This window comes from Pleurodeles waltl, chromosome 11 (genome assembly GCF_031143425.1).
Source record: "Pleurodeles waltl isolate 20211129_DDA chromosome 11, aPleWal1.hap1.20221129, whole genome shotgun sequence".
Lineage (NCBI taxonomy): Eukaryota > Metazoa > Chordata > Amphibia > Caudata > Salamandridae > Pleurodeles > Pleurodeles waltl.
In genome coordinates, this window is record NC_090450.1 from 942510695 (window position 1) to 942538199 (window position 27505).

Below are 27505 nucleotides of genomic sequence, written 5' to 3' on the forward strand. Positions count from 1 at the left end.
GATGTGCTCCCCAACCTGTCAAGGATGCATCTGTGGTCAGGATGAGTTGAGGCACAGGATCTCGAAAGTGCTGCCCTTTTAAGAGGTTGGTGGAGTTTCACCATTGCAGAGAGTGGTAAGTTTGGCGGTCTATCAACACTAGATCCTGAAGTCAACCCTGTGACTGAGACCACTGACGAGACAGACATTGTTGTGCTGATGCATGTGAAGTTTGTCATGGGGTTCGATGGCAATGCAAGATGCAATCATCCCTAAGAGGCGCATGACGGTTTTGACTGTGGGAGTGTGATTTTGTTGAAACTGAGGAAGCAGATGTTGGAAGTTTTGTATCCGAGCTGCACTGGGGCATGCTAACCCTAGTTGAGTGTTGTGTATGGCCCCTAGATATGGTTGAACCTGGAGAGGTTGTAGAGAAGATTTTACAAAGTTGATTGTGAACCCTAATTTGTGAAGAAGGTTCACTGTAATTTGTGTGTGGGATTGGCACTGTTCCAATGTGCTGGCTGTGATAAACCAGTCGGCCAAGTAGGGGAAGACATTAATTTTTTGTCGGCTGAGATGTGCTTCTACCACTGCTAGACATTTGGTGAATAACCTGGGAGCAGATGTGACCCCAAAAGGTAGGACTTTGAACTGATAATGTTTGCCGGCAATCACAAACCTTAAATATTTGTGGTGTGCGGGATGGATGGGAATGTGGAAGTATGCATCTTTGAGGTCTAGAGCGGTCATAAAATCTCCCTGTTGAAGGAGTAGAATGACATCCTGACGAGTGACCATGTGAAAATGTTCTGAAATAATATATTGATTTAGGGACTTGAGATCTAACATGGGTCTGAGTGACCTGTCCTTTTTTGGAATGAGGAAATATAGCGAATATACTCCTATTCCATGATATTTGGGTGGAACTGGTTCTATAGCCCCTTTTGAAACTAGAGCTTGTACCTCTTCTTTGGGGGAGAGTGAGGTGTTAGAGATAACCTGTGTATGCAGGGAGGGATATTGGAAGGTGTGGTTGTGAGCTCCATGCAAACACCATGTTGGATAATGGAGAGGACCCATTGGTCTGATGTTATTTGTGTCCACTGAGCATAGAAGTTGTGAATATGTCCCCCCCAACTGGTGTTATATGGGGTTTGGGTATGTTGAGGTAGTCAGTGTTTTGTTGTAGAACCTGAACCCTGAGAGCTATTTTTGTCCCTGCCTTTGAAATTCTGACTTCTGAATGCACCTCTGAAAGAGCCTCTGGTATAGGAATCTGAGACATGTTTGTTTTGAGAGATGGAAGGCTCTGGTGAAGCCGTTGATATGTAACCTCCACTATAGAGTGGGCGACGAAAAAATCCTCTTTGTGCATGTGACTGAAGAGCTCCCATAGCCTTTGCAGTGTCCGTGTGCTTTTTTAGTTTTTCTAAGGTGGAATCAACTTGTGGACCAAAAATGCGTTCTTTATTAGAGGGCATATTTAAAACTACTTGCTCTGCTTCTGGCTTAAACCCAGAGCACCTAAGCCATGCATGTCTTCTGATTAGGACACTAGTATTTATGGTATGTGCTGCGGTATCTGCAGCATACATCTGATGGAGTTATCGGTAATGGTTTGCCCCCTGACATAATTTGTTAGCCATGTTTGCGCTGCTCCTCTGGGAGATATTGGAGGAGATCCTCCATTTCATCCCAGTGAGGTCTGCCGTATCTAGAGAGTAGGGCTTGGGAATTGGCTATCTGCCAATACTTAGCAGCTTGCGCAGCTACTCTTTTGCCTGCCACATCAATCTTTTCACTCGCTTTGTCAGGTGGGGGAGAGTCTCCAGTGGCCTCGCTATTAGCTCTTTTCCTGGCCGTAGTACCCACTATAGAGTCTGGCGGCACTTGTGAGCTGATAAAGAGTCAGAAGGAGCTGGTTTGTATTTTGTTTGGTCTACCCTTAGTGTTATACTTGAACAGACACAGGCTCTTAGAAAATGTCATTTGCGTGCCGCATCATACCTCAGAGAATGGGGAGATATTGGGTGTCCCTGTGTGTGGTGGTAAGTGTGTCAAATAGAAAATCCTGTTCAATAAGATCCTTATGTAAAGGTACATTATGGTAGGCAGTTGCCCTAGCAATGACTTGTTGGTAGCATCCTTTGGAGGGGAAGGTCTAGTGGGACACAAGTCTGGATCAGTATTAATAACTGGGTCTGGATCATAAAAATTCCCGGGATCCTGATCTTGTGGTATCTCTTCTAAATAGTGTTCCTCAAATAATGGTGAACCTTGTAGAGTGTGCTCTCCCTCAGTTGGAGAAGTGGAAGAATGAGGGGGAGGAGAAGTAGGTGGAGGTGAAGTAGGAGGAAGAGGACAGACAAGCTCCTCTGTAGAAACACTTTTCCCTAGGGAGTTTTTTTTAGGTGGTGAGGTGTCCAGAGCCTCGTGGAAGGCTAGCCTCCTTTTAAAAGTAACTGCAGGGGAAGCTATAATTCGTCCTGCGCCTTCTTGAATATATATTTTGCACTGTCTAGCATTCATTGTCTCTAATACGGGTTGAATACTCAAAGGTGTGGTGGAGGAGTGGCTTGAGTCCAAATGCTCTGAAGGAACAAGTTCCTTTGGTTTCTGCGCCAAAATTTTCAGTCGGATCTTTTTCGGTGCCTAACTCGGATCCGAAGATTGTTAGCTTTTAACCAATGCGGTCAGTGCTGAGTGGAAAGTCAGAGCAGAAAATGCAGCCGCAGTCTTCAGTGCAGAGCCACCATGGCTTGAATGCAGTGGTGGTCCGGTGACCTCAGTATGGAATCTAATTGGAGGTTCTGTGGTAAGAAGTGGGGCCACTGTACTCCCGGTTTGCGCCTAAGTAAGTTCTTGGCTCTCAACATCAGACTGGATGTCTGAATCCAAATCTTGGATGGAGACTGCTTCCTGGTGGGGTTCCTCCTGCGCATGTTCTTCCCTGAAAATATCTGGGGTGCCACCTGGAGATCTGCGTGCCATCTCCAGCCTATGAGCTCATTGGTTTTGGAGCATCTTCTTGGACTGTAACGATTGACGCACCTCACAGGTAGCCTCTGGACAGTCCGTCAAGAGGGATAAGTTACACACCCAATGACAATCAGTGTAAAGGTACTTTGAATAGCACCGAGGGCAGAACCGAAATGGTGTATCGGGCTTACATTCTCTCCGGTGTCAAAGGTTTCAAGGCCTAACAGCCTGACAGACCTGTACCCCGAAGGGCATAGGGTCAAAAAACTGGAACCAACAAGTGATAAATGGTTGATGTGAAAGTCAGAAGATCCTATTGAATGTACAATACCGTCAAATAGAAAAGACGGAAGGAAAGTATCGGACTGGAGCGAGTTGAAGAATTGCACATCCAAACCAGACAGCGGAGAGAAAACAACCTAACAAAGGATTCAATGTCCATGCCCAATATCATGGAGAGGGAGGAGTCACTCGATCCCATGTGTAGGAAGCTGGCTCTGTATATACTATTTCAAAATTAGATATAGTGTGCACAGAGTCCAGGGGTTCCCCAGAGGCTTAACAGAGGGTAAAGTAGATAATGCTAATGCTCTCTTTTGTGGTAGTGTGGTCGAGCAGTTAGGCTTTTCAGAGGGTAGTGCAAAGCATTTGTTGTACACACACAAGCCATAAGGGAAGCACACACTCAATGACAACTCCAGACCAGTAGGTTTTATATAGCAATAATAGGTTTTGTTAATTTATTTCTAGAACCACAAGATTAAAGTCACAGGTAAGTACATGACTAAATAAGTATTCAACATATGTATCAATACCACTTTGATTAGAATTCGCAAGTTATACCATTTCTAAATAAATAGTAATAATCTGTTTTAAAAGTTGGGGGGAAGAAAAGTTAGTACAGTTTTCAGGTAAGTACTCAACTTACAGTTCCAGTCTCCTGGGATTAGGAAGTCCACAGGTTGGGGTTCAAGTTAACCCCAAACACCCACCACCAGCAACACGGGTGCAGAGGTCAAATATGAGGCAAATTTAAATGTGGCTCCTATGGAGGCTGGGGGCACGCGGAATCAGGCCTGCTTGCAGGTAAAGTACCTACGCCTTGGGAGGGCAGACCTGGGGGGTATAGAGGAGCACTGGGGGGGGATAGGGGGGAGGGGGGTCACAGGTAAACACCAAGCACACACCCTCAGCGGCGCAGGGACGGCTGGGTGCAGGGTGAAAACACAGCATCGGCCTCCCAATGCTTTCCTATAGAGGGACCTCGGGGTCACTCGATCTTGCAGGCTGGGACCAGGGAGTTAGGTCTGGAAAACCACGAGCTGGACAGGGAGGAGGGCCACCTGCTGGACGTTGCTGCACCGGAGTTCGGATTCCCCAAGGCGAGGGGACTGCGGGTGCAGTGTACCTTTTGCCGATGGGTATCTTCATCCGGTTCTGTCACAGTCGGGGGGGGTCCTCCAGATTCAGGCTGCATGCGTTGTCGTGTTGGACAGGAGGGGTCAACCCAGGGTGGGCACTTTCTCAGAATCGCCTGGGGACCACCTCTAGTCGGTTGGGCCACCTGGACCCAGGCCGTGGACGTCGGGTGCGGAGTGGTCAGGGCTCGCGGATCCGGGGCGGTTCTGCAGTCCTCAGATGGAGCTTCTTGGACAGGGCCACTGTCCACAAGAGTTCTTGGTCCTCTGTGATACAGGCAGTCCTATGGAGACTTATCAGAGGTTGCTGAACCCGCAAGATGCATCGCTTTCTTTTGCAGGGCTTTTGAAGCTGGAGACAGGCTGGTAGGGCTGGGGCTAAGTCAGTGTTCGTCTTCTGTCTTCTCTGCTGGGGTTTCAGCTTCGCAGTCCTTTCTTCTTGTGAGGTCACCAGGAATCACACTAACTGGGTTTAGGGGAGCCCTTAAATCCTGGATTTAGGGGTGTTACAGGGTCAGAGGGCAGTAGCCAATGGCTATTGTCCCGGAGGGTGGCTACACCCTTCCTGTGTCCAATCCCTTTGAGGAGGGAGATACAAACCTAACCCTATTGGTCCCGGTTCTCCAAACGAAGATGGAGGATTTTACAAGGAGAGGGGGGGGGGGGGGGGGGGGGGGTGTGTCACCTTAGCTCTGGACAGATTAGGGGTGGTCCCAGCTGAGATGCCCTCTGGGTGCATTTTTCAATAAATCCAACACTGTCATCAGGGGGTGTGCTTGAATTGGCTTTTTGAATTCTGTTTTTGGCTTTGGATAGAACCTTCCTGGAGTACCCTCTTAAAAGTGTTGTTCAATTACCCCCAGTTCTTGCATTACACACCTTTAATGGATCACCATACACAGGCCTTTTGACTATCATTTGGCTCATATATTAGATTTGTTTCTGGCTAACACAGCACAATCTTTACTTTCATAATTGCCACCGCTCCATGTTGCCGGGTCGATCATTATGCGTATTATATTCCATTCACCAACCCATATTTTGGTCACCAAACCTCACCTATTTTCTTTTGACCAGTTCTTACGCAAACTCCTTTTTTTTTTTTTTTTTTAACTTTCTCCTCCAGGCACGAGACTTACAACGGTCTTGGTCAGCAGGGTTTACTTATCACCCGGTTACATTTACTAGTGACTGACCTCTTAACTTCCTACTTACTGTGCCATCTCATAGGTGAGTTCTTATTGTATGGGATGATCCCTTCACATAACCTTTACAAATGAATAAAGTAATACTTTGGGGCCCTCCCTTATTGTGTTAATTCCCTTCCTTTAGACGTGTGTACTATTTTTTCCGAGCCTGTGTTCACAAAGAGGTACGACCTGTCTACCACTTCCCTTTCTTATTCCTTTTCTTTGACGTTTATCTCTTCAATACATGGTCTCCCACTATTTTGTTTAAGCATTTTGGGCCTTTCCTAGCACACAATTCTCTAATCACCTGTGATGGGGTAAAGATCAAACTCACCTTATGATTGATTCAAGGACACGGCTTTGTGGTGGACACACTCTGAGGTGGTGTTCTTGGATTTGTACACTTTGCTCTGGCTAGTTTGCCTGGTCTTGAAACCACCCTGCATATATTTTTATGGGCACGTTAACACCCGTCCTTTATTAGTAATGGATGCATGCCCCATTAACAGAACACACATGCAATCTCTATGCTATCATCCTCAATCCTGGCATACTAGATTTGGCAGCCATATCTCTATGTATATTTTGCACCCTTGAAAAAGTCACCTGTTGTGATGAAATACGTGTTGGCTGTGATTATGGAACCATGCTCATCCGATGACTTTGATGTCCATGTCTACTAATTAAAGAAATCCACTACAACCAACTCAACTGGAAGACATGCTTACTACGAATATTGTCTTGAGTGCTGCGGCTTCTGAGTAAAATGTACTTATATGATGTTTCTTAGAAGCACATCATCATGTTCTTTGGTAGTGGAGCATATTTTACTGCATAGCACCATAGTTCACTCCATTTCTGCACGATCGACATGAACTACTATTGATTATACTCGCCTAACGTGTGGGAAGTGCACCCCGTCTATCCACCGCTACCCACCACTTTTTTGTTAAAAAAAAAAAAAGTGTATGGGGGGGGGGGGGGGGGGTGGGGGGGGTAACCATGCCAACAAGGGCAGTTTCCTACCCCCTCCTTCATCCCCCCAAATGAAAGAGGATGAGAATAACTGAAAAGTCTATTCCCTGTAGGGATATGGGCCACCTCAAAAGTTTAGGGTTTTCACCTTTCATTTGCATGAGCCATCTGAGAGGTCTGTGGTCAGTTTGAACAATACAGTGAGTACCAAACAAGTATCATCTCAGCTTTTTCAGTGACCAAACCACAGCAAAGGCCTCCCTCTCAATGGCACTCCAACGCTGCTCCCTGGGGAGTAACCTCCAGCTAATGAAAGCAACAGGCTGGTCAAGGCGATCATCAATGGTTTGGGACAGGACTGCTCTTATCCCATGTTCAGAGGCATCTTGTCTGCACAATGAACTGCCTAGAATAATCAGGAGCTTTGAGAACTGCTGCTGAGCACAGTGTCTCCTTCAGGGAGGGTGTCAAAGGCCTTTTGACAGTCAAGAGTCTAGTTTACAACTTTTTGGGCATCTTCTTGGAGGCCAGTTTGTGAGGGGAGTCACAATGGATCCATACCCCTTCACGAACCTCCTGTAGTAACAAGTCAAGTCAAGCCAAGGAATGCCCTGACTGGAGTCTGAGGTTTTGGAGCTTTCCAGTCCAGAATTGTCTGGATCTTAGGTTGTACAGGTTGCACTTGACCTCCACCTACCAAGTGGCCCAAGTATACAAAAGTGCCCTGCCCTATTTGGCACTTTGATGCCTTAATAGTGAGGCCTTCTGATTGCAAGGCCAACGAAACCTTCCCCAGGTGATCCTGCCAGGATGAGCTAAAGACAGCAATATCATCTAGATATGTTGCACTAAAGGACTCAAAGACAGCAACGACCTGATTCACCAACCTTTGGAAGGTGGCAGGGGCATTGTTTAAGCCAAAGGGCATGACAGTAAACTGGTAATGTCCATCGGGTGTAGTGAATGTTATATATTCCTTTGCTCCAGGTGCCATCCTAATTTGCTAGTACCCTGCAGTTAAATCAAAGGTACTAAGGAATTTGGCTGGACCGAATTTGTCAATCAATTTGTTTGCTCTTAATATAGGGTGAGCATCTGTCTTAGTGACAGAGTTCAGACCCCTATAGTCCACACAAAGCCTCATTTCTCACTTCATCTTTGGAATGAAGTTTGGGGTCTAAGACCACTGGGCTAGCCCAGGGACTGTCAGAGTGCTCAATAACCCCTAGATCCAGCATCTTGTGGACTTCCACTTTGATGCTCTCTTTGACTTGGTCAGGCGGTCTGTATATTTTTGTTTTGACAGGTAAACGGTCTCTTGTGTCCACACCATGGGTACACAGGTGAGTCTGACCAGGGGTCAAAGAAAAGAGCCAAGCATACTACTGTAGGACTTGCCTGCAGTCTGCTAGCTGTTGGGCAGTAAGGGTGTCTGAATAGGCAACTCCATCAACTGACCCATCCTTAGGGTCATTTGAGAGGTCAGGGAGAGGCTACCTCTCTGCTTCCTGATCCTCATCAGTAACCATCCCCATGGTCACATCTGCCCTATCACAACAGAGCTTAAGGCAGTTACCATGGATCACCCTTTTGGATGTTCTGCTGGTGCCCAGGTCCACCAAGTAGGTGACCTCGCTATTTTTCTTCAGGATACGGAAAGGGCCACTATCGCCCCTGAAGTGGCCGGTGAGCCACAAGCTCCAGAACCCATACCTTCTGCCCTGGTCTGAATTCTACCAGTGCAGCCTTTTAGTCATACCACTGCTTCTGGAGATGTTGGCTGACCACAAAGTTTTTGGATGCCTTTTCCATGTATTCAACCATCCGTGAGCGGAGGCCAAGCACAGTCCACTACATCTTGTTTAGGCTCATGGGGAGGTCTCTCCTAGCCTTCTTTTACAAGTGCTAGCGGTTCCCTTAGATGGTGGCCAAACAGAAGTTCAAAGGGGGAAAACCTTACTCCCTTCTGATGCACCTCTCTAAGTGAAAAGCAGGCATGGCAGGACATCCCATCTCCTTTTGAATTTTTCAGGGAACCCCATGATCATACCCTGTTAAATCTCTCAACGAGTCCATTGGTTTTAGGATGATATGGTGAATGTGTAAGTCACCCATCACTTATTCCACATGTGTTTTAGGTAAGCTGACAAAGTTTGTACCTCTGTCAGAAACCAACTCCTTAGGAAACCCTACTCTGGTAAAAATACCAATCAGGGCCTTGGCTACTGCAGGAGCTGTACTATATCTAAGGGGAATTGCTTCAGGGTATCTGGTAGCATGATCCACTACTACCAGTATGTACTGGTTCCCTAGGTCTGTGGGTGGCTCAAGTGGACCCATAATGTCCACACCAACCCTTTCAAAGGGAACCCCCACCACAGGAAGTGGAATGAGGGGGGCCTTTGGGTAGCCACCTGTCTTGTTATTGGCTTGACAGGTGAGACAGAAGTTACAAAACTCCTTCACATTTTGGGACATGTTGGGCCAATAGAAGTGGCTGACAAGTGTACTCCAGGTTTTTGTTTTCCCAGATGCCCAGCTAGGGGGATGTCATGGGCCAAAGTTAGGATAAACTCCATAAACTGCTGAGGCACTACCACCCTCCTGGTTGCACCAGATTTGCGGTCTCTGGCCTAAGTGTAGAGGAGTCCATCTTCCCAATGGACCCTGTGGGAGCCACTGACATCTCCCTTCCCCTGTGCAGCAGCTTGCTGCCTCAGGCTTTCAAGAGTGGGGCAAGTCTTTTATCCCTGGCACAGCTGTTCTCTTTAGGGTCCCCCTTGGCCCAAGAGCTCTACCTGGTAAGTGTCCAGCTCCATGGACTCAGTTCCCTCAGGGGATGAGACATCTTCCTGAGAAGAGAGGTCTTGCTTATTTTGCTGTTCAGAAGCTGGTCCACTGTCTTCTTACCTTTTCTCTTGGAAGGTTGGGCCATTATTCCAGGCTCCAACACTTCTTTTCCACCCTGGGCTCTGCTTTGTGCTCTTGTTTTCACACATACCAGTTCAGGGATTCCTAGCATGGCTGCATGGGTTTTGAGCTCTACCTCAGCCCAAGCTAAGGGCTCCAGATCATTCCCTAGCAAGCATTCCACTGGGATTGCAGACAAGACCACTACTTGTTTCAGGCCAGTAACCCCTCCCTACTCTAAAGTCACCATAGCCATGGGATGGACCTTAGATAGGTTTGTCCAGCCAAATACTGTCCTGGGGAAACCAGTTTCTCTGTCACCATGGTGACACTGGCACCTGTATCTCTCAGAGCTTCTACTTTTGTCCCATTAATTAAGAGGTGCTGCTAGTATTTTTGCATGTTAGGTGGCCAGACAGCAAGTGTGGCTACATCCACCCCACCCTCAGAGACTAAAGTAGCCTCCGTGTGGACCTGGATTTGCTCTGGGCACACGGTTGATCCCACCTGGAGACTGGCTATACCAGTAGTAACTCGAGCAGTGCTAGGGGGATTCTTTTTGAGACAAGCCAAGTCTCCAGTTTGGTGTTCATGCTGTTTAAAGTTGTGACACCAGGCCTTCTTAGGATCAATGTTTTTACCCTTATACCGATTTGAGGACTGAGAAGAGGCTCAGGGCACACCCTCCTGTGCAGGTTTTTGGGGCCCTTGTAAAGGCCCTGTTTTTGTCCTTAGGTGTCTCACCACCCTTCCCTTGGGGGAGGCTTTGTGACCCATTTCTTTTGGTCACCCCCAGTGGAAGTCTTGGTCACCCTTGTCTTGACCCAATGGTCTGCCTTATTTCCCAATTCTTGGCGAGAAATTGGACCTAGTTCTACCAGATATTGATTCAACTTGTCATTGAAGCAGTTACTTCGAAGATGATCTTTCATAAACAAATTATAAAGCCCATCATAGTCATGCACTCCACTGCCAGTTATCCAACCACCACTGAACCTAATTCTATACTCCTCAGTGGTGAATCCAAAGCACTCTATCAGGGTAGCCTTCATGTGGTCATAGGATTCAGCATCTGCACCAGTGTGAGGAGAATATCCCTACACTTACCAGTAAACAGTTCCCAAAAGGAGTGTTCCCCAATAATATCTATTTCATTTTCTGGTTGCACAAGCTCTCTCAAAAGCTGTGAACCATTTGGTGATATCATCACCTTCCTCATACTTAGAGACAATCCCTTTAGGGATTTGCAGGATATTAGTATTCTCTCTGACCCTATTTATGTTGCTGCCACCATTAATGGGTGTTAAGCCCATTTCTGCTTTCTCCCTCTCTATAGCTAAGAGCTGTTGCTCCACAGCTAACCTTTTGGTCATCCTTGCTAAAAGGAAGTCCTCTTCATTGAGGCTGCCCTCAGTGTTCCCAAAGGAACTGGACTCTCCTGTGGAAGATCCTGTGAGCACTATCCTTGGAGAAAGGGGTCTGAGGGCCCTGATCTCTCTAGTTAGGTGAGATGGGAGTTCATCCTCCTGATCCCCAACTTTTTCCACATCTGAGGGGAGGCGTTACTCCTCAGCAGGGTGTTCCTTTGCATATTCTGCCAAGAGCTCCTGGAGCTGCATCTTGGTAGGGTTGGTACTATTTTAGATTTTTCTGAGGCTGCAGAGATTCCTTAGCTCTCTCATCCTAATATGGGGTTAAGTGGTGAGGTTGTGTTCCACCACCATTTCCTCTAAGCTGCTCATAATGTTACTAAAGTTGGGGATTACTTTTAGGAACTAAAAACTACTTCTAGTTACTAGCCCCTAACTTAAAATAACTTTTAAATCTAAAATGAAATGCTAAGGGGACTTAGCCAAGGCCACAGCAGAACTTTTAAAAATGTAGAAAAAAATACCAAATTCAAGAATCAGTTTCCAAAGGCAATTTTGGAATTTAGTTGTGTGATCAGGTATTGGCTGAGTAGTCCAGCAAATGCAAAGTCATAGACCCCACCGCTAATCAACCAATGTAGGAAGCTGGCTCTGTATATACTATAACAAAATGAGCTATAGTGTGCACAGAGTCCAGGGGTTCTCCGGAGGTTTAACAGAGGCTTAAGTAGATAATACTAATGCTCTTTTTGGTGGCAGTGTAGTTGAGCAGTTAGGCTTATCAGAGGGTAGTGCAAAGCATTTGTTACACACACACACACACACACACACACACACACACACACTTAACTCCAGACCAATTGTTTTTATTTAGCAAAAATAGGTTTTGTTAATTTATTTCTAGAACCACAAGATTAAAGTCACAGCTAAGTACATGAATAAGGAAAATGTCACTTACCCAGTGTACATCTGTTCGTGGCATGAGTCGCTGCAGATTCACATGCTTTGCACATCCCGCCATCTAGTGTTGGGCTCGGAGTGTTACAAGTTGTTTTTCTTCGAAGAAGTCTTTTCGAGTCACGAGATCGAGGGACTCCTCCCCTTTCGGCTCCATTGCGCATGGGCGTCGACTCCATCTTAGATTGTTTTCCCCGCAGAGGGTGAGGTAGGAGTTGTGTATTATAGTAATAGTGCCCATGCAATTGAGTGAATATGTATGTACATAATGTAGTTTAAAGTGATATATTTACAAATTTACAAATGTTCAAAATCAACTTCGAAACGGCTACAGGCTCCCGGGGAGGCGCATGTGAATCTGCAGCGACTCATGCCACGAACAGATGTACACTGGGTAAGTGACATTTTCCGTTTGATGGCATGTGTAGCTGCAGATACACATGCTTTGCATAGACTAGTAAGCAGTTATCTCCCCCCAAAAGCGGTGGTTCAGCCTGTAGGAGTTGAAGTTGTTTGAAACAAAGTTCGTAGTACTGCTTGGCCTACTGTGGCTTGTTGTGCTGTTAACACATCCACGCAGTAGTGTTTGGTAAACGTATGAGGCGTAGACCATGTGGCTGCCTTACATATTTCAGTCATTAGAATATTTCCTAGAAAGGCCATGGTAGCACCTTTCTTTCTAGTCGAGTGTGCCTTTGGTGTAATAGGCAGTTCTCTTTTTGCTTTGAGATAACAAGTTTGAATGCATTTAACTATCCATCTAGCAATGCCTTGTTTGGAAATTGGATTTCCTGCATGAGGTTTTTGGAAAGCAATAAATAATTGTTTAGTTTTCCAAATTTGTTTTGTTCTGTCAATGTAGTACATTAACGCTCTTTTGATGTCTAATGTACGTAGTGCTCTTTCAGCTACAGAATCTGGCTCTGGGAAGAACACTGGTAGTTCTACTGTTTGATTCAAGTGGAACGGTGATATGACTTTCTGTAAGAATTTAGGATTTGTTCGTAAGACTACTTTATGCTTGTGTATCTGAATAAATGGTTCTTGTATGGTAAATGCTTGTATCTCACTTACTCTTCTTAGAGATGTGATGGCAATTAGAAATGCAACTTTTCATGTTAAGTATTGCATTTCACATGAGTGCATGGGTTCGAAAGGCGGACCCATGAGTCGTGTTAAGACAATGTTGAGGTTCCACGAAGGAACTGGTGGTGTTCTTGGTGGTATAATTCTCTTTAAGCCTTCCATAAACGCTTTCATGACTGGTATCTTAAATAATGAAGTTGAGTGCGTAAGTTGCAGATAAGTGGAAATTGCGGTAAGATGTATTTTAATGGATGAAAAAGCTAGCTTTGACTTTTGCAAATGTAGTAAGTAGCTTACGATGTCTTTAGCAGATGCGTGTAATGGCTGAATTTGATTATTATGGCAATAATGAACAAATCTTTTCCACTTATTTGCATAGCAATGTCTAGTGGTTGGTCTCCTAGCTTGTTTTATGACCTCCATACATTCTTGTGTAAGGTCTAAGTGTCCGAATTCTAAGATTTCAGGAGCCATATTGCTAGATTCAGTGATGCTGGATTTGGATGCCTGATCTGTTGTTTGTGTTGAGTTAACAGATCTGGTCTGCTTGGAAGCTTGACATGAGGTACTACCGAGAGGTCTAGTAGTGTTGTGAACCGAGGTTGTCTTACCCAGGTTGGTGCTTTAAGTATGAGTTTGAGTTTGTTTCGACTCCATTTGTTTACTAGATACGTAAGGAGTGGGAGAGGGGGAAAAGCGTATGCAAATATCCCTGACCAACTCATCCATAACGCATTGCCCCGAGATTGATCTTGTGGGTACCTGGATGCGAAGTTTCGGCATTTTGCGTTTTCTTTTGTTGCACATAGGTCTATTTGTGGTGTTCCCCATTTTTGGAAGTAAGTGTTTAGTATTTGGGGGTGAATCTCCCATTCGTGGATTTGTTGGTGATCCAGAGAGAGATTGTCTGCTAACTGATTCTGAATCCCTGGAATAAATTGTGCTATTAGGCGAATGTGGTTGTGAATCGCCCAATGCCATATTCTCTGTGCCAGGAGACACAACTGTGTCAAGTGTGTTCCTCCCTGTTTGTTTAGGTAATACATCGTTGTCATGTTGTCTGTTTTGACAAGAATGTGTTTGTGGCTTATTATAGGTTGAAAAGCCTTTAACGCTAGAAATACTGCCAGTAGTTCTAAGTGATTTATGTGAAACTGTTTCTGCTGAGTGTCCCATTGTCCTTGGATGCTGTGTTGGTTGAGGTGTGCTCCCCACCCTATCATTGAGGCATCCTTTGTTATTACGTATTGAGGCACTGGGTCTTGGAAAGGCCACCCTTGGTTTAAATTTATATTGTTCCACCATTGAAGCGAGGTGTATGTTTGGCGGTCTATCAACACTAGATCTAGAAGTTGACCCTGTGCCTGTGACCATTGTGATGCTAGGCACTGTTGTAAGGGCCGCATTTGCAACCTTGCATTTGGGACAATGGCTATGCATGAGGACATCATGCCTAGTAGTTTCATCAGCATTTTGACTTGTATCTTTTGTTTTGGATACATGGCCTGTATTACATTGCGAAATGCTTGTACCCTTTGTGGACTTGGAGTGGCAATCCCTTTTGTTGTGTGGATTGTCGCTCCTAAGTATTGCTGTGTTTGACACGGCTGAAGGTGTGACTTTGTGTAGTTGATTGAGAAACCTAGTTTGTGGAGGGTTTCTATGACGTACTTTATGTGTTGTGAACACCGTTCTAGCGTGTTGGTTTTGATTAGCCAATCGTCTAGGTACGGGAACACATTTATTTGCTGCCTTCTGATATGTGCGGCCACTACTGCCAGGCATTTTGTAAAAACTCTTGGTGCAGTTGTTATTCCGAATGGCAAAACCTTGAATTGGTAATGTATCCCCTGGAATACAAACCTGAAGTACTTTGTGTGAAGGATGTATCGGTATATGGAAGTATGCATCCTTTAGGTCTAGTATTGTGATGTAGTCTTGTTGTTTGATTAGTGGGATTACGTCCTGTAATGTCACCATGTGAAAGTGATCTGATTTGATGTAGGTATTTAACGTTCTGAGATCTAATATAGGTCTGAGAGTTTTGTCCTTTTTGGGTATGAGAAAGTACAGAGAGTAAACTCCTGTTCCTTTCTGATGAATTGGTACTATTTCTATTGCTTCTTTTTGTAGCAACGCTTAGACTTCTAGTCCTAGAAGATCCATGTGTTGTTTTGACATAGTGTGTTTTCGGTGGGACGTTTGGAGGGAATTTGAGAAATTCTATGCAATAACCATGCTGGATAATTGCTAAGACCCAAGTGTCCGTTATTTCCTCCCAATGTTTGTAAAACTTGGTTAGTCTCCCCCCCACAGGTGTTGTGTTGGGGATTTGTGACGTGGAAGTCACTGCTTGTTTTGAGGAGTTTTGGGATTTTGGAACTTCCCTCTACTCTTTTGGAATTGTCCCCCTCTATATTGTCCCTGAAAACTTCCCCGCTGATATTGGCTCTGGTAAGTGGGCCGTGTTTGTGAAGTTGTGGGTTCTGTACTTTGTCCTCGAAACTGCGTTTTACGAAATGTGCCTCTGCTCTGTGAGGCGTAGAGTGCGCCCATGGCTTTGGCCTTATCAGTGTCCTTTTTAAGTTTTTCGATAGCAGTGTCCACCTCCGGCCCAAACAACTGCTGTCCGTTAAATGGCATATCCAGCACGGCTTGTTGTATTTCCAGATTGAATCCTGATGTACGCAGCCATGCGTGTCTCCTTATGGTTACTGCTGTATTTACTGTCCTAGCAGCTGTATCTGCTGCATCCATTGCTGACCGTATCTGATTGTTCGAGATACTCAGTCCTTCCTCCACCACCTGTTGTGCCCTTTTTTGGAACTCCTTGGGTAAGTGTTCAATGAAATGTTGCCAGCAATGCCTGTGAGTTGGCAATGCGCCATTGGTTGGCCGCTTGTGCTGCAACCCTTTTCCCCGCAGCGTCGAACTTGCGACTCTCCTTGTCTGGAGGTGGTGCGTCTCCCGAGGTGTGAGAGTTTGCTCTCTTGCGAGCTGCCCCTACTACCACAGAGTCTTGTGTTAATTGCTGCGTGATATATACCGGGTCTGTTGGCGGTGGCTTGTATTTTTTCTCCACCCTTGGAGTTATGGCCCTGCCCTTCACAGGCTCCTGAAACACTTGTTTGGAGTGTTTTAGCATTCCAGGTAGCATAGGGAGGCTTTGGTATTGGCTATGAGTGGAGGATAGTGTGTTAAACAAAAAGTCATCCTCAATAGGCTCTGAATGGAGGGTGACATTATGAAATGCCACTGCTCTTGACACCACCTGTGTGTAGGCTGCACTGTCCTCAGGTGGCGACGGTCTCCCTGGGTAACAGTCTGGGCTGTTATCGGACACTGGCGCATCATAAAGATCCCATGCGTCGGGATCGTCCTGACTCATTCCAGTATGAGTTGGACTGCATCAGTGGTGGAGTGGCTACCGGTGATGTGTGCGTTGAGTGTGGTGGAGATGGTGGCGGTGTTACGTGTCTTACCACCTTTGCCTGTGGCTGCTTGTCTTTTTATCCTAATTGGGGGAAGAGTACTTATCTTCCCTGTGTCCTTTTGGATGTGGAGCCTTCTCTGAGTGTAGTCTGGCTCCATTGACTCTAGTTCTTGTCCAAACCTATGTCCTTGCATTTGTGAGGACAGTCCCTGTTCCTCTGTGTAGGAACTTTTTTTCGGTTCAGAGGCCGGATGTTTCGGAATGGAAACTTTTTTGGCAGTCTTTTTCGGCTCCGATGACACTTTATTTTCGGCGTTCCGGTCTCTCGGTGCCGCCTTCTCGTGCTGAACTTGCTCAGACCCGCTGTCTCGGGGTCGAGTCTGCTCTGTGCCGGTATCTCGACCGGAGTCGGATGTCTTAGACACATGCGTGCCCTTTTTCGGTGCCGATGATCGGTCACCTACTTTTCGGGTTAAGCCATGGCCTGCTGGCGGTGGCGTCCCCTGGGCTTTTGTGGTCTTTCCGTGAGTTTTGTGTGTCGACGTCGTACTCACGGTTTTAGGCGTCTGTTCGGAATCAACTTTGTCCGAGTCCGATTCCTCGATGGAGAAGGTTTCTTCTTCCTCCTCCAGGTGTCTTTGTCCTGTCGGCGCCGATGCCATCTGTAATCTTCTCGCTCTTCGGTCTCTTAATGTCTTCCTCGACCGAAACGCTCGACAGGCTTCACAAGTATCTTCTTTGTGTTCTGGAGACAAACACAAGTTACAGACCAGATGCTGGTCTGTATAGGGATACTTGTTGTGACATTTGGGGCAGAAGCGGAATGGGGTCCGTTCCATTAGCCTTGAAGAGACACGTGGTCCGCCGGGGGATCGAAAAACCCCGAAGGGCCACCGGAGCTCTTCAAAATTCGGTGTCGATCTGTTGTAACTAACCCGATACCGAGCGCAAACAATACCGTCGAATTTTCCGAGAATCTAACTATCTTTCCGAACCGAAACGCGGAGCGAAAAGGAACACGTCTGAACCAGACAGGTCCGCAGTCCACAGGAGTTCTTGGTCCTGTGATGCAGGCAGTCCTCTGGAGGCTTCTCAGAGATCGCTGGACCTACAGGATGCACACACAAGCTGCATGCGCTTGGTGAGGGGTCCCCTAGGGTGGCATAACATATGCTGCAGCCCTCTGGGACCTTCCCTAGCCACAGGGCCCTTGGTACGTTGGGTACCTTTTACAAGGGACTTAACTGTGTGCCAGGGGTGTATTAATTGTGGAAATAAAGGTACAGTTTTTGGGGAAAAAACACTGGTGCTGGGGCCTGGTTAGCAGGATCCCAGCACACACTGTCAATTTCAGGCAAAAAAAAAAGGGGGGGGGGGGGGGTGGCTGGGGTTAACCATGCCTACAAGGGCACTTACCTACACCGTGACTCGAAAAACATCTTCGGAGAAAAACACCTTGTAACACTCTGGACCCAACACTAGCTAGCAGGATAATGCAAAGCATGTGTATCTACAGCCACACATGCCATCGAACAATGTGTTTCTGTTAAGGCAGAAATGTACAAAGCAGTCCAATAAATACATGAAGGTGTGCAATTACCAACTCAAACTATCCATGCATTCAAGAATTCACTCAGGATGCCAGCCAAATTCATTCTAAGGAATAGAACAGAGTCAATTTTAGGTGGTTCTCAAGTTTTTAGTTTTTTATTTCAAAAAAAGTCAGCAAATAAATGAATTAATGTGTTAACCAAATTGTACACTTTCCTTCCATACAAAAATACGGTGCTACTGATACAGTGGAAGAATGTCAATGGATTCTCCAGGCAGAAGTAGGATATACTGCCTGTGGGAACCCAGCTTGCAGCTTCCGCCAGAAGTGCCAATCGAGAGGGATTCCCTCCATGCCTGGTGACCTGCCAGGTTTCCACAGTGATAAGAGCACAAAAAAGAAAAATGTTCACCATATAAGAAAGAAGACTGCCATGAGCTGTTGCTCTGGTCCAGCAGTGTCCGTTTAAAAGCAGGTGCCTTCCACCATCAACCTGCAGTGATGTCTCGGTACCCATAGCGTAGAATCCCACCACAAGCCACCATCTGGCCTCCATTCACAAGTCCAGGTCTGTTGTGCCTCCGCCCGCAATATATCAAAAAAAGGATGGCGCTCTATGCCCTCATGAAAATGCACCTCAGCACCAACCAGTAGAATTGCAATGGCAACCCTTCCCTGAGCAGTTGGCGTTTTCTTCCGTCATCTCACCTAGCTGCACAACTGAGTATTTTGATTTTCCCATAGGTCTTTAGGGGAATAAAAAAGGGCCAGTATGCTTTGGGTGTGAAAACCAATAATATTGTTTGATGGAGAGGGAAGCAAGTGTGTCACTCAGAGGTTTGAATTGAAAGGCAATTGATGTGAGCGGCCTTGTTTGTTTTCCAACTAGGGACTAAAGAGAGTGTGAGAGAGAGAGTGTGTGTGTGTTGGTTGTGGGGGGGGTGGAGGGGGGGGAAATGTAACATCTACTGGGCAGATTCAATGATAAAAATCCCTACAGCAAAAAAAATATTAATATCATTGTTTCTCAAATGAGTCCAGCGCTGGTGACAGAAGACAGGGGTATTTTCCCAAAACAATTGGTTGGATCTGCAGCAAGCACCTCTTTCCCAGCAGTAACTGGAATGTAACTGGCTACAGGACAAAAAGGTCTTCATTCCCAAAGCTCCTCAACTGCTGCTGTTTGGCAGACATAAGATTTTGTGCCGGGCACATTTTGGTGCTTCAAGCTACAGGATCACTAGCAGTGCAGGGGACGGGTTGTTTCCAGCCAAAGCACCAATCCCCTCGTATTGCACACAGAGAATACTAAAGGACATGCTGCTGTGCAGCGACAGCATACAAGACTGCAGTGAAGAGAGGGTGTCATCAAGTGTCAAGAAGAAAACATACTGGAGAGACGCATTTACAAAAAAAAAAAAAAAAAAAAAAAGTTAAAATACGACTACAGCGCCCCGATAACCCTGCAGGGCATTTGTATGCACTGAAATACAAATAAATACAATTCAAAATAGAACTAATTCGCAAGAAATTCAAGTACAGAAATGGAAAAGTTCAACCAGCAGAATGGAGCAAACAGAGCAGTATTAATTCTGTCCTATCAACTGCCCCAAAGTAAGCTGACAGAGGACGGCCGCCCCAACAGGTAAAGGTTGCTGGAGGCAGCCACTGTGCCATGGGGCTCACGCCACAAACACTGCAGATGGATCTATACTCAAAGACTGCATTTTCACCGATTCATATTAAGAATGATTAAAATTTTCTGTTGGAAACGCTGACCGCTGATGCTAAATGTTGTTAATTAAAACATGATTTTCTCAATGAATTGTAAATTCACGTTGTAGTAATCAAGTTCCAAAATGGCAAACATAATTTGGTGGTTTGCAATGTGGCACTGGTACAGTTCATCTAACAGTGCAACCATGTGATTGGACATTCGGGGTTGGCAGAGAGCAGCATTGTTAAAAAAGGGGATATTTGGACAGTGGCTACAAAGGTGATGAACAGCTGGAAAGTGCTGTGCTTGGGAGATGTAGAAATCGCTGACGTGCAAAGAGGACTGGCTGGCAGGTGCCACCAGTCGAGAAGGATGTGCTGGTAATAGTGCCCAGGATGCTGAGACGCCCGTCTAACCAAGGCTGTGGCAGCCCTGGGGATACCCTACCCTCGAGAGCACCTTGAGGTGGGAGGATACCCTGCGACTGTGATAGCTTACGTCCCACCCTTCACCTAGACAGTCGCCTTAAATACTGCCTTGCAGAAACTCGCACCACTAGCAGCTCCTGAGTCGCGTCGACTCCTCCGCTGAAGTTCCGCAGCAGACATGCTACAAGTTCTCACAAGGAGGCCTTGTGGAGCTTTTGCAAAGGGGCCATGATGAGGCTGTGCAAGGGGCCACGTAGAGTGGTCACAGGGAGCCCATAGCCTCACCAAAGTGGATTTTCTGGCCGGCCTTTAGGCTGAAGACAAAGTCCTTTGGTGCCTCGAAGATGAGCACAATGGTGGAGCCCAGGTTGAACTCTCCCAGTTGCTCTCCCTTCCGCATGGGGATGCCCTCCTCGCGGTTGTTGTTGACATAGCTGAAGTCATTGTGGGAGCCTTTGCTGTACCGAGGGCTGTTTGTGTGCAGATCCTGGGAAGAGAGTAAAGGAAAAACTTCAAATCAGCATACAAAGCATTCTGCTTCCACCGCAGACATTTATCATGCAACACAGCCTGCACAAGACAGGAAAGCGCAGTCCCTGCCATGTTAAAGGGTGTCTAGCATTGCAGCTATGACAAAATGCATTAAACAACAGGTCCCCTGGAATCAAAATAATAAGAACAAGTTACTTATCACAGATAATTTTCTTCTGACAAATACTTTATCTTCTCAATGACGTATCTCCTGCAATACAAGAGGTCAGAGCCACATATGACGAGCTAAGGTAGTTTTCAGAATAATTTTAGTTGTGAAGCTGACCAGGCTCAATGTCTGCTCCCCCTAATTACCCCACCCGTAAGACACTGAGCAAAATAACCCACTTTTAGAAAATAGTGCTTTTATAACAACGCCCAACAAACACTCGGAGGTTGAGAGAATGTTATTGTGAATTTTCAGGAAGGTATAATCTATCAGAAAATCATTACCTAAGCCTAGTCATTTCTAATCAATACTCCTTCCAGTCAATTCCTTTTGAAAATACTTTCTAGCATTATACCTTTAGAGAGGAAGATCTGAGCAAAAATGTAATAAGAAAAAGAAAAAATAAACAGTAACAGTCAAAACTATAGTTGGACAAGTGACTGACTGATGTAGCGTTTGCTGCTTGAGAGATGTCCAAGATGGCCGTCCACCTCAGCACTGCCATACAGACCGAGATTTCTTCTGCTTGATTTTTTTTTTTTGCTAATTAATTACAGAGACAGATGCAGAGGAGACAACAGGAAACTATTACTTACTCTTTAAGCATCTGTTTGTTCCCTTGTAATGCTTTGGATTCACGTACTTTGTTCAATATTGCCATCAAGTGGTGGATTTGAACATTACATATTTTTTTCCATGAGGCTTCTAGTCACGGGATGTAGAGGAACTCCTCCAGCAGTCCACAAGGCTCATGGGCACCAACTCCATGCTTAGCACACTGAAGGTGGAAGGCAGTAGTGGAGGGGAGCATAATATTAAGTATGTGCGTCCTGTCCATTTTAGCTTAATCTAAAGTATGGTGAAAATTAAGGAACATGTGTAATCACTTCCAGCTTTCCGGGGATGACCAAGGGTGTGTGTGAATCTACAGCACTGCAAGCTACGGGCAGACGCTTACAGGGAAGTCACGTTTCTACCATGTGTGGCTGAAGATATACACTTTCTTTGTAGCAAACAAAGTAGTACCCTCACAACGGCAGGTAGCGGGCAAATGAGGCAGATGTTTCGAGTAACGTTCTTAAGACAGTTTAGCCAAAGATTACTTGTTGGTGGGCTAATATGTACACACAGTAATGTTTCTGAACATGTGTAGTGTTGACCATGTTGTTTCCCTTACATAAATCAGCTAAAGGGAAGTTGTCCAGGAATGCCATGGTAGAGTGCTGTCCGTACCTCTCTACACTGAAGAAGGGGCTGTTAGCCTTAGCATAACAAGTCTGAATACATCCTACAATCCATCTTGTGTGCCTGCCTTAGAGATTTGCTGACTTTTGTGAGGCTTAACATAAGTAACAAAGAGCTGGTTAGTCCTGCAAAGACTTTGTACAGTCAATATATTACGAGTGCCAGTTTCACACAGAGAATATGTAAAGCTCTCTGCAACAGAATCAGACTGCAGTAAGAAAAAAGGCAGCTCAATAGTGTGTTTCAAATAGAAATACTAAACCATATTAGGTAAAAACTTGAGATTAGTACGAAGGGAGGGTGGAACTCGATTCCGCTGAGTTCCGCCAACAAATGGAAAATATGCACCATGAGCCATTTGCTCTGCAATCTAGCACCGGTAGCTCGAGGGGTGCTGAAAAATCAGTGCAAACAGCACCATGTGTTGCCCAAGAGTGGGTGGCCATTTGAGTTGATTTTGCTGCCACTCGAGTAGAAAATCTACTCCAGGGGCAGTAGATCTACTCAAGAAGCAGTCCTCTGACCATGACCACCCACGTTAGAAAACTGTGCTAGGGGGCACCAAATCGTGCATTTCCTGAAGCCTTGTGTGAAAAAAATTCTACCATGCAGTGATTGGCGGAATTTGGATGGAACACTGCATTACACGAGTAAAGCAGAGTAGCCAAACTCCAAGAAGCAGAATGGAACATTCCACCTGCCCCCAATTAGTAAGGAGTTCTACCCTGCACCTGTGTACTTAAATAAATGGCTCTTAGGGAATTAGGCACTCACTATTTAAGTGAAGTAATAGCTATAGGAAAAGCTACCTTCTGTGCAAGAAATTTGAATTACGCTGAACGTAGAATTTGAAAAGGTGGGCCCATGAGCCTAGTGAGAACTACATTTAAGTCCCAAGCAGGTATTGGGTGTGGTCTAGAAGGTATGACCCTCTTGAGACCACTCCATAAAAGCTTTTACTACATGGTTTTTCAAAGCGGATGAGCTTTTTATTTTGCATGTATGCAGCCATGGCTGGCAAGTGAAGCTGTACAGTATAAGCTGTTCCTGCTTTCTGCAGATGGAGGATGAAGGAAATATTTACGACCTTTAAAGGGAATCCAATACATTTTGAATGCAGTAATGAACAAAATTCTTCAACTTTGCAGCGTAGCAAGCATGAGTGGTCAGTCTATGGGCATCAAATGATTTAAACATACACACCTTTGGAAGGTTTAAATGTTCTTATTCTAGGACCACAAGTGCCAAACTGCTACTTCTTAATGATGCTTCTAACCACAGACAGATGGATATCACCCTGCACCTCAGGAATTTCCACTGGCTCCCCGATCCAGAAGAGATGCCAGTTCAAGCTGCTGACCCACACATACAAAGTCCTGCACAACAAAGGTCCAGAATATATCAACAAACGAACGACCTTCCACCAACCTTCCCGGCACCTGCGATCTGCCTCCCTTTTCCTCGCAGACACCCCCCGGATGCTCCTACGCTCACCTGGCGGTCAAAGCATAGAACAACCTTCCCCCTGTACCAAAGGAACGTTGCATCGCTCTGGGAATTCAGAAAAGTACTCAAGACATGGCTGTTTCAATGAACAGAGCAATGCTCAAGAGCTAGTAATGCCAGCGCCTTGAGACCCTCACATGTGATTTGCAGCGCTGTATAAATCCTGATTGATTGAAGATTCCTCACCTCATGAATACCCTCAGGTGCCAGACTGAATCTGGGGAATGTTTTTCAGCAATACCCTCGTGTGCTGGTAGGTGGCATCATGCAGCTCCACATTGACGCCATCCTGTCCAGGAAGTGAGACTGGAGCTACTTATAATTATCACCCCTGCACACTGACACCAGTTGCTTTCTTTCTCAACCTTGTGATGCAGATCCAGAGATCACTCTCCCACTCTTAAGTCTAGACAAAAAACATTTATTTCTGCAGTGTGCAAGTGGCATGTCACCCCCCTAAAACAACAGGATTTTAGCCCAGTAAGGATCATCACTGACATTCACCAGGCATGTCTTTTGTGAAGATGGTTCTAGGATGACCCTGAGGGTGATTCAGGGACACAAAGCCAAAGCCTACATCACAGAACATTGTCAGAAAGCAAGGAAAAACTGTTCCTGATAGGTGGAACCGTTTCCTCTGTTGAGGCCATCCCTCAACAAATGATCTTCCCACTCCAAGTCTTCAGTTAAGTGCAAGACAAAAAAGAAGTATAAGAAGTCTGAATAGAACTCCTACTCAAGAACTGATTCTCCAACTTGATCAATGCATTCAGAGTTTCCGGGGTTGTTGCCACCACCACCACAGTAGATGAAAGCTTTCAAGGAAGCCATGTTGCATATCTTCGGCACTGGTACCCTTTGGTGCACCTTTCGGTCCCATGTATCCCAGGAGGTAGCTTGCCTATCAACCCTGCTGTGAGATTCAGCCTCACTGCACAGCCGCCGTCCATCCGAACACCGGCCCCACAACCCCCGCCAGTCCCTCCCACATCAACACATGCCTTGACGCCAGAGGAAAAACTCATTGTGCTGCTCGACTCAGAACAGAACTGGTCAAAGTTGCGTCCTCTATTTTTGCCTCTACTAATACAGCCTCTTTCAGACTCTACCAATGTCTTAGAACAGACATTCACTTCACAACCTCTTTGGCTCAGATTCAGATCATAGCCAATAAGGCCTTGATACTCAAGATGATGACCTGGGACAGTTCGCAGAGCTCTTACTGATGGCCGCTGTAGCACTCCAAGTCGTCGGGGAAGTCTGAATCACACAAGAATTCCAAGAAGTTGAAGAGGTCTTTCACTTTGCTGGGGCCATTAAAGTCTTTCAACAAGACACAGGAGCATTGGCACTCCAGGTCCCGCAAGTCGGCAGAACCTAAACCCAGGTCTGATCTGCGCTTCCCCGGAGTTGGAGTGACTCGTGCACAGCTGAAAGAATTCTATTTAGCCACCCGCCTCATATTTGGGTGGCCCCGGCCCCTCTGGAGTACTTTTGGGCCCCGCAGGAGTGGCCCCTATTGGATCCGTGCAGGCAGATTTGCCCTCTGCATCAGTCAGGCCCCATGGATCCCTTGCTGGATCCAGAGTGGAGCCACCAGTGTCACCGAGACCTTCCATAGCGCCCACACCAGTGCTGACGCCCCTGACAACTCTGTGCCACCCCCATTGTTATTCCTGACTGACACGGAGCCGGATGGGCGTTGTCCAACACCGACCAGGTACCTGCTTTTCACAGTGGAGCTAATGCCTTATTTGTTTGATTGGCCTGGACAGGGAGATGAATGGGGGTGGGTCTATGGACCCTTGTGGTTACCACCTACCTGACACTGGCCTAGTCTCTTCTCCTACTGTGGCTATGGAGGAGGGATCCTCTTTTGCAATGGTTGTGCTTAGGGCAGCTGAGGTATTGGACCTTCAGTTGCCCACTGTGGCAGTAAAGACGACATCTTGACATAACTGCTTCAGCCAGTAGTCCCCTCCTTCCAAACCCCTTATCCCCTTCAATTAAGCCCTTACAAAAGTCCTTGTCCGGGCCTGGTCCAAGTCCAAGTCCTGCACAAGTGCTCCAGTGCTTAGGACTGCCTTCCACCATCACCCATGAGGACCCCAGTTTCCTTACCCAGAACCCCACCCTGGAAAGCTTGGTAGTCCAAGCCTACACGTCCATCCCGCCACGTTCTCTACCACTCCCCCGGATAGGGAATCCAAGGGGCTGGATAACTTTGGCAAGAGAAGGTCCTCTTCTGTTATCCTACCACGGCGGTCAATAAATACTGCGTGCCTATTGGGTGGTTATTCCCATCCCGTATGGGGCTCAGTTGTCCAAGTGCTGCCTATGGTAGTGGAAGATCCTGTGCCATACTTACCCAGGCTTTTGCTGATGGCGAGATGCATATAAGTTCACCATTAGGTGTGGGTTCGAAATGACTTGACTCGCTGGGTAGGTCGATTTTATTGTTGGTGGCGTTGTGGCACTACACCTGGCAGAGAACAACTGGCTTTTCAGAGACTGTCCAGACTTCCCACATAAACATGCCTTTTGATGGGTCTCGCCTTTTTGGAGAGAAGGTGGAATCCACGCTGGAGTGCTTTAAGGATAGCAGAGCTATGGCCAGGTCCTTGGGCTTGGCTACGGCCCATCACCCCTGAATCCGCCTTGTAGGTCGTTTTAACAGTTCACATCTATGGTTGATGTCGAGTGACCATTCTACAATTATTTGTTTTAAAAAAAGTCCTCGCTATCACTTACTATGGATGAGCCCACCTTGGACTCATTTTGGCCCAGGGTGTGGGAAGCCTGATGATGAAGAATGCCACATTTCAATCATCCAATTTCTGCATTCCCCAGTTCCGATGTTGCAATTCAACTGAGACAATAAGCCACAATAATTACTGAAAATAATAAACTAGAGAAAAACTCGGAGAGGCAAACTTCAGATCTCAGTATCTGTGACATGCTGTAAATAAGAAGTCACAAGCACCAAATGAAACCTTTATGGAGGCCGGTTGTCAGACACACTGGTGACAAATAGCTTCTCCACACGAACCATTCTAATGCCACGTAGCACTCACAGATGGGATTTATGTTTCCTGTATCGGTTACTTTAACACACAATTTGCAGCACCAAAGTATGCATTGAAAAGCGCCAATGCAAAAGGTAATCCAAAGGATGAAACCACTCCATCACATCTTGCACTGAGAAATTTGAAACAGGAATGTGTTCTAGCTTCCTACCCTACTCCACTGCGATTCAATTAATCCCAGATACCTATCCAACTCCAATGTATTCTCATCAACTTATCCTGCCACAGCGACACAATAAATGTAACTTTCAATTCTATTCCAATGCCATTCAATACATTTCAGCTGCACAACCACCTCCAATGCCAATGTATTCCAGCTACGCATTCAACTTCAATGCCATTCAATGCATCCCACTTACCCACTCACCGCCAAAGGCATTCAATGCTTTCCAGCAACCCATCCACCTCCAATGCCATTCAGTACATTCCATCTACCCACCAACCTCCAATGCCATTCAGTACATTCCATCTACCCACCCACCTCCAATGCCATTCAGTATATTCCATCTACCCACCCACCTCCAATGCCATTCAACGCATTCCTGCTACCCTTTCAATTCCAATGCCAATCACTGCATGCTGGCTACCTATTCAACTCCAATGCTTCAATGTATTCCGGCAACCCACCCACCTCCAATGCCATTCAGTACATTCCATCTACCCACCCACCTCCAATGCCATTCAGTACATTCCATCTACCCACCCACCTCCAATGCCATTCAGTACATTCCATCTACCCACCCACCTCCAATGCCATTCAACGCATTCCTGCTACCCTTTCAATTCCAATGCCAATCACTGCATGCTGGCTACCTATTCAACTCCAATGCTTCAATGTATTCCGGCAACCCACCCACCTCCAATGCCATTCAGTACATTCCTTCTACCCACCCACCTCCAATGCCATTCAATGCATTCCTGCTACCCACCCACCTCCAATGCCATTCAACGCATTCCTGCTACCCACCCAC

General features: G+C 46.1%; 1 protein-coding gene across 4 annotated transcripts in view; it reads right to left on the reverse strand.

Annotated features, from left to right (window-relative positions):
• Positions 1–17978: 17978 nt before the first annotated feature.
• Positions 17979–27505, reverse strand: part of PISD (phosphatidylserine decarboxylase) — a 149864-nt gene continuing 140337 nt past the window's right edge. For all 4 annotated transcript variants that reach the window (XM_069215085.1, XM_069215086.1, XM_069215087.1 and 1 more), the window contains one exon: positions 17979–20484. In XM_069215085.1, coding sequence (XP_069071186.1) covers positions 20260–20484 — 225 coding nt within the window. In that variant the 3' untranslated portion in view covers positions 17979–20259. The remainder of the gene's footprint in view (positions 20485–27505) is intronic.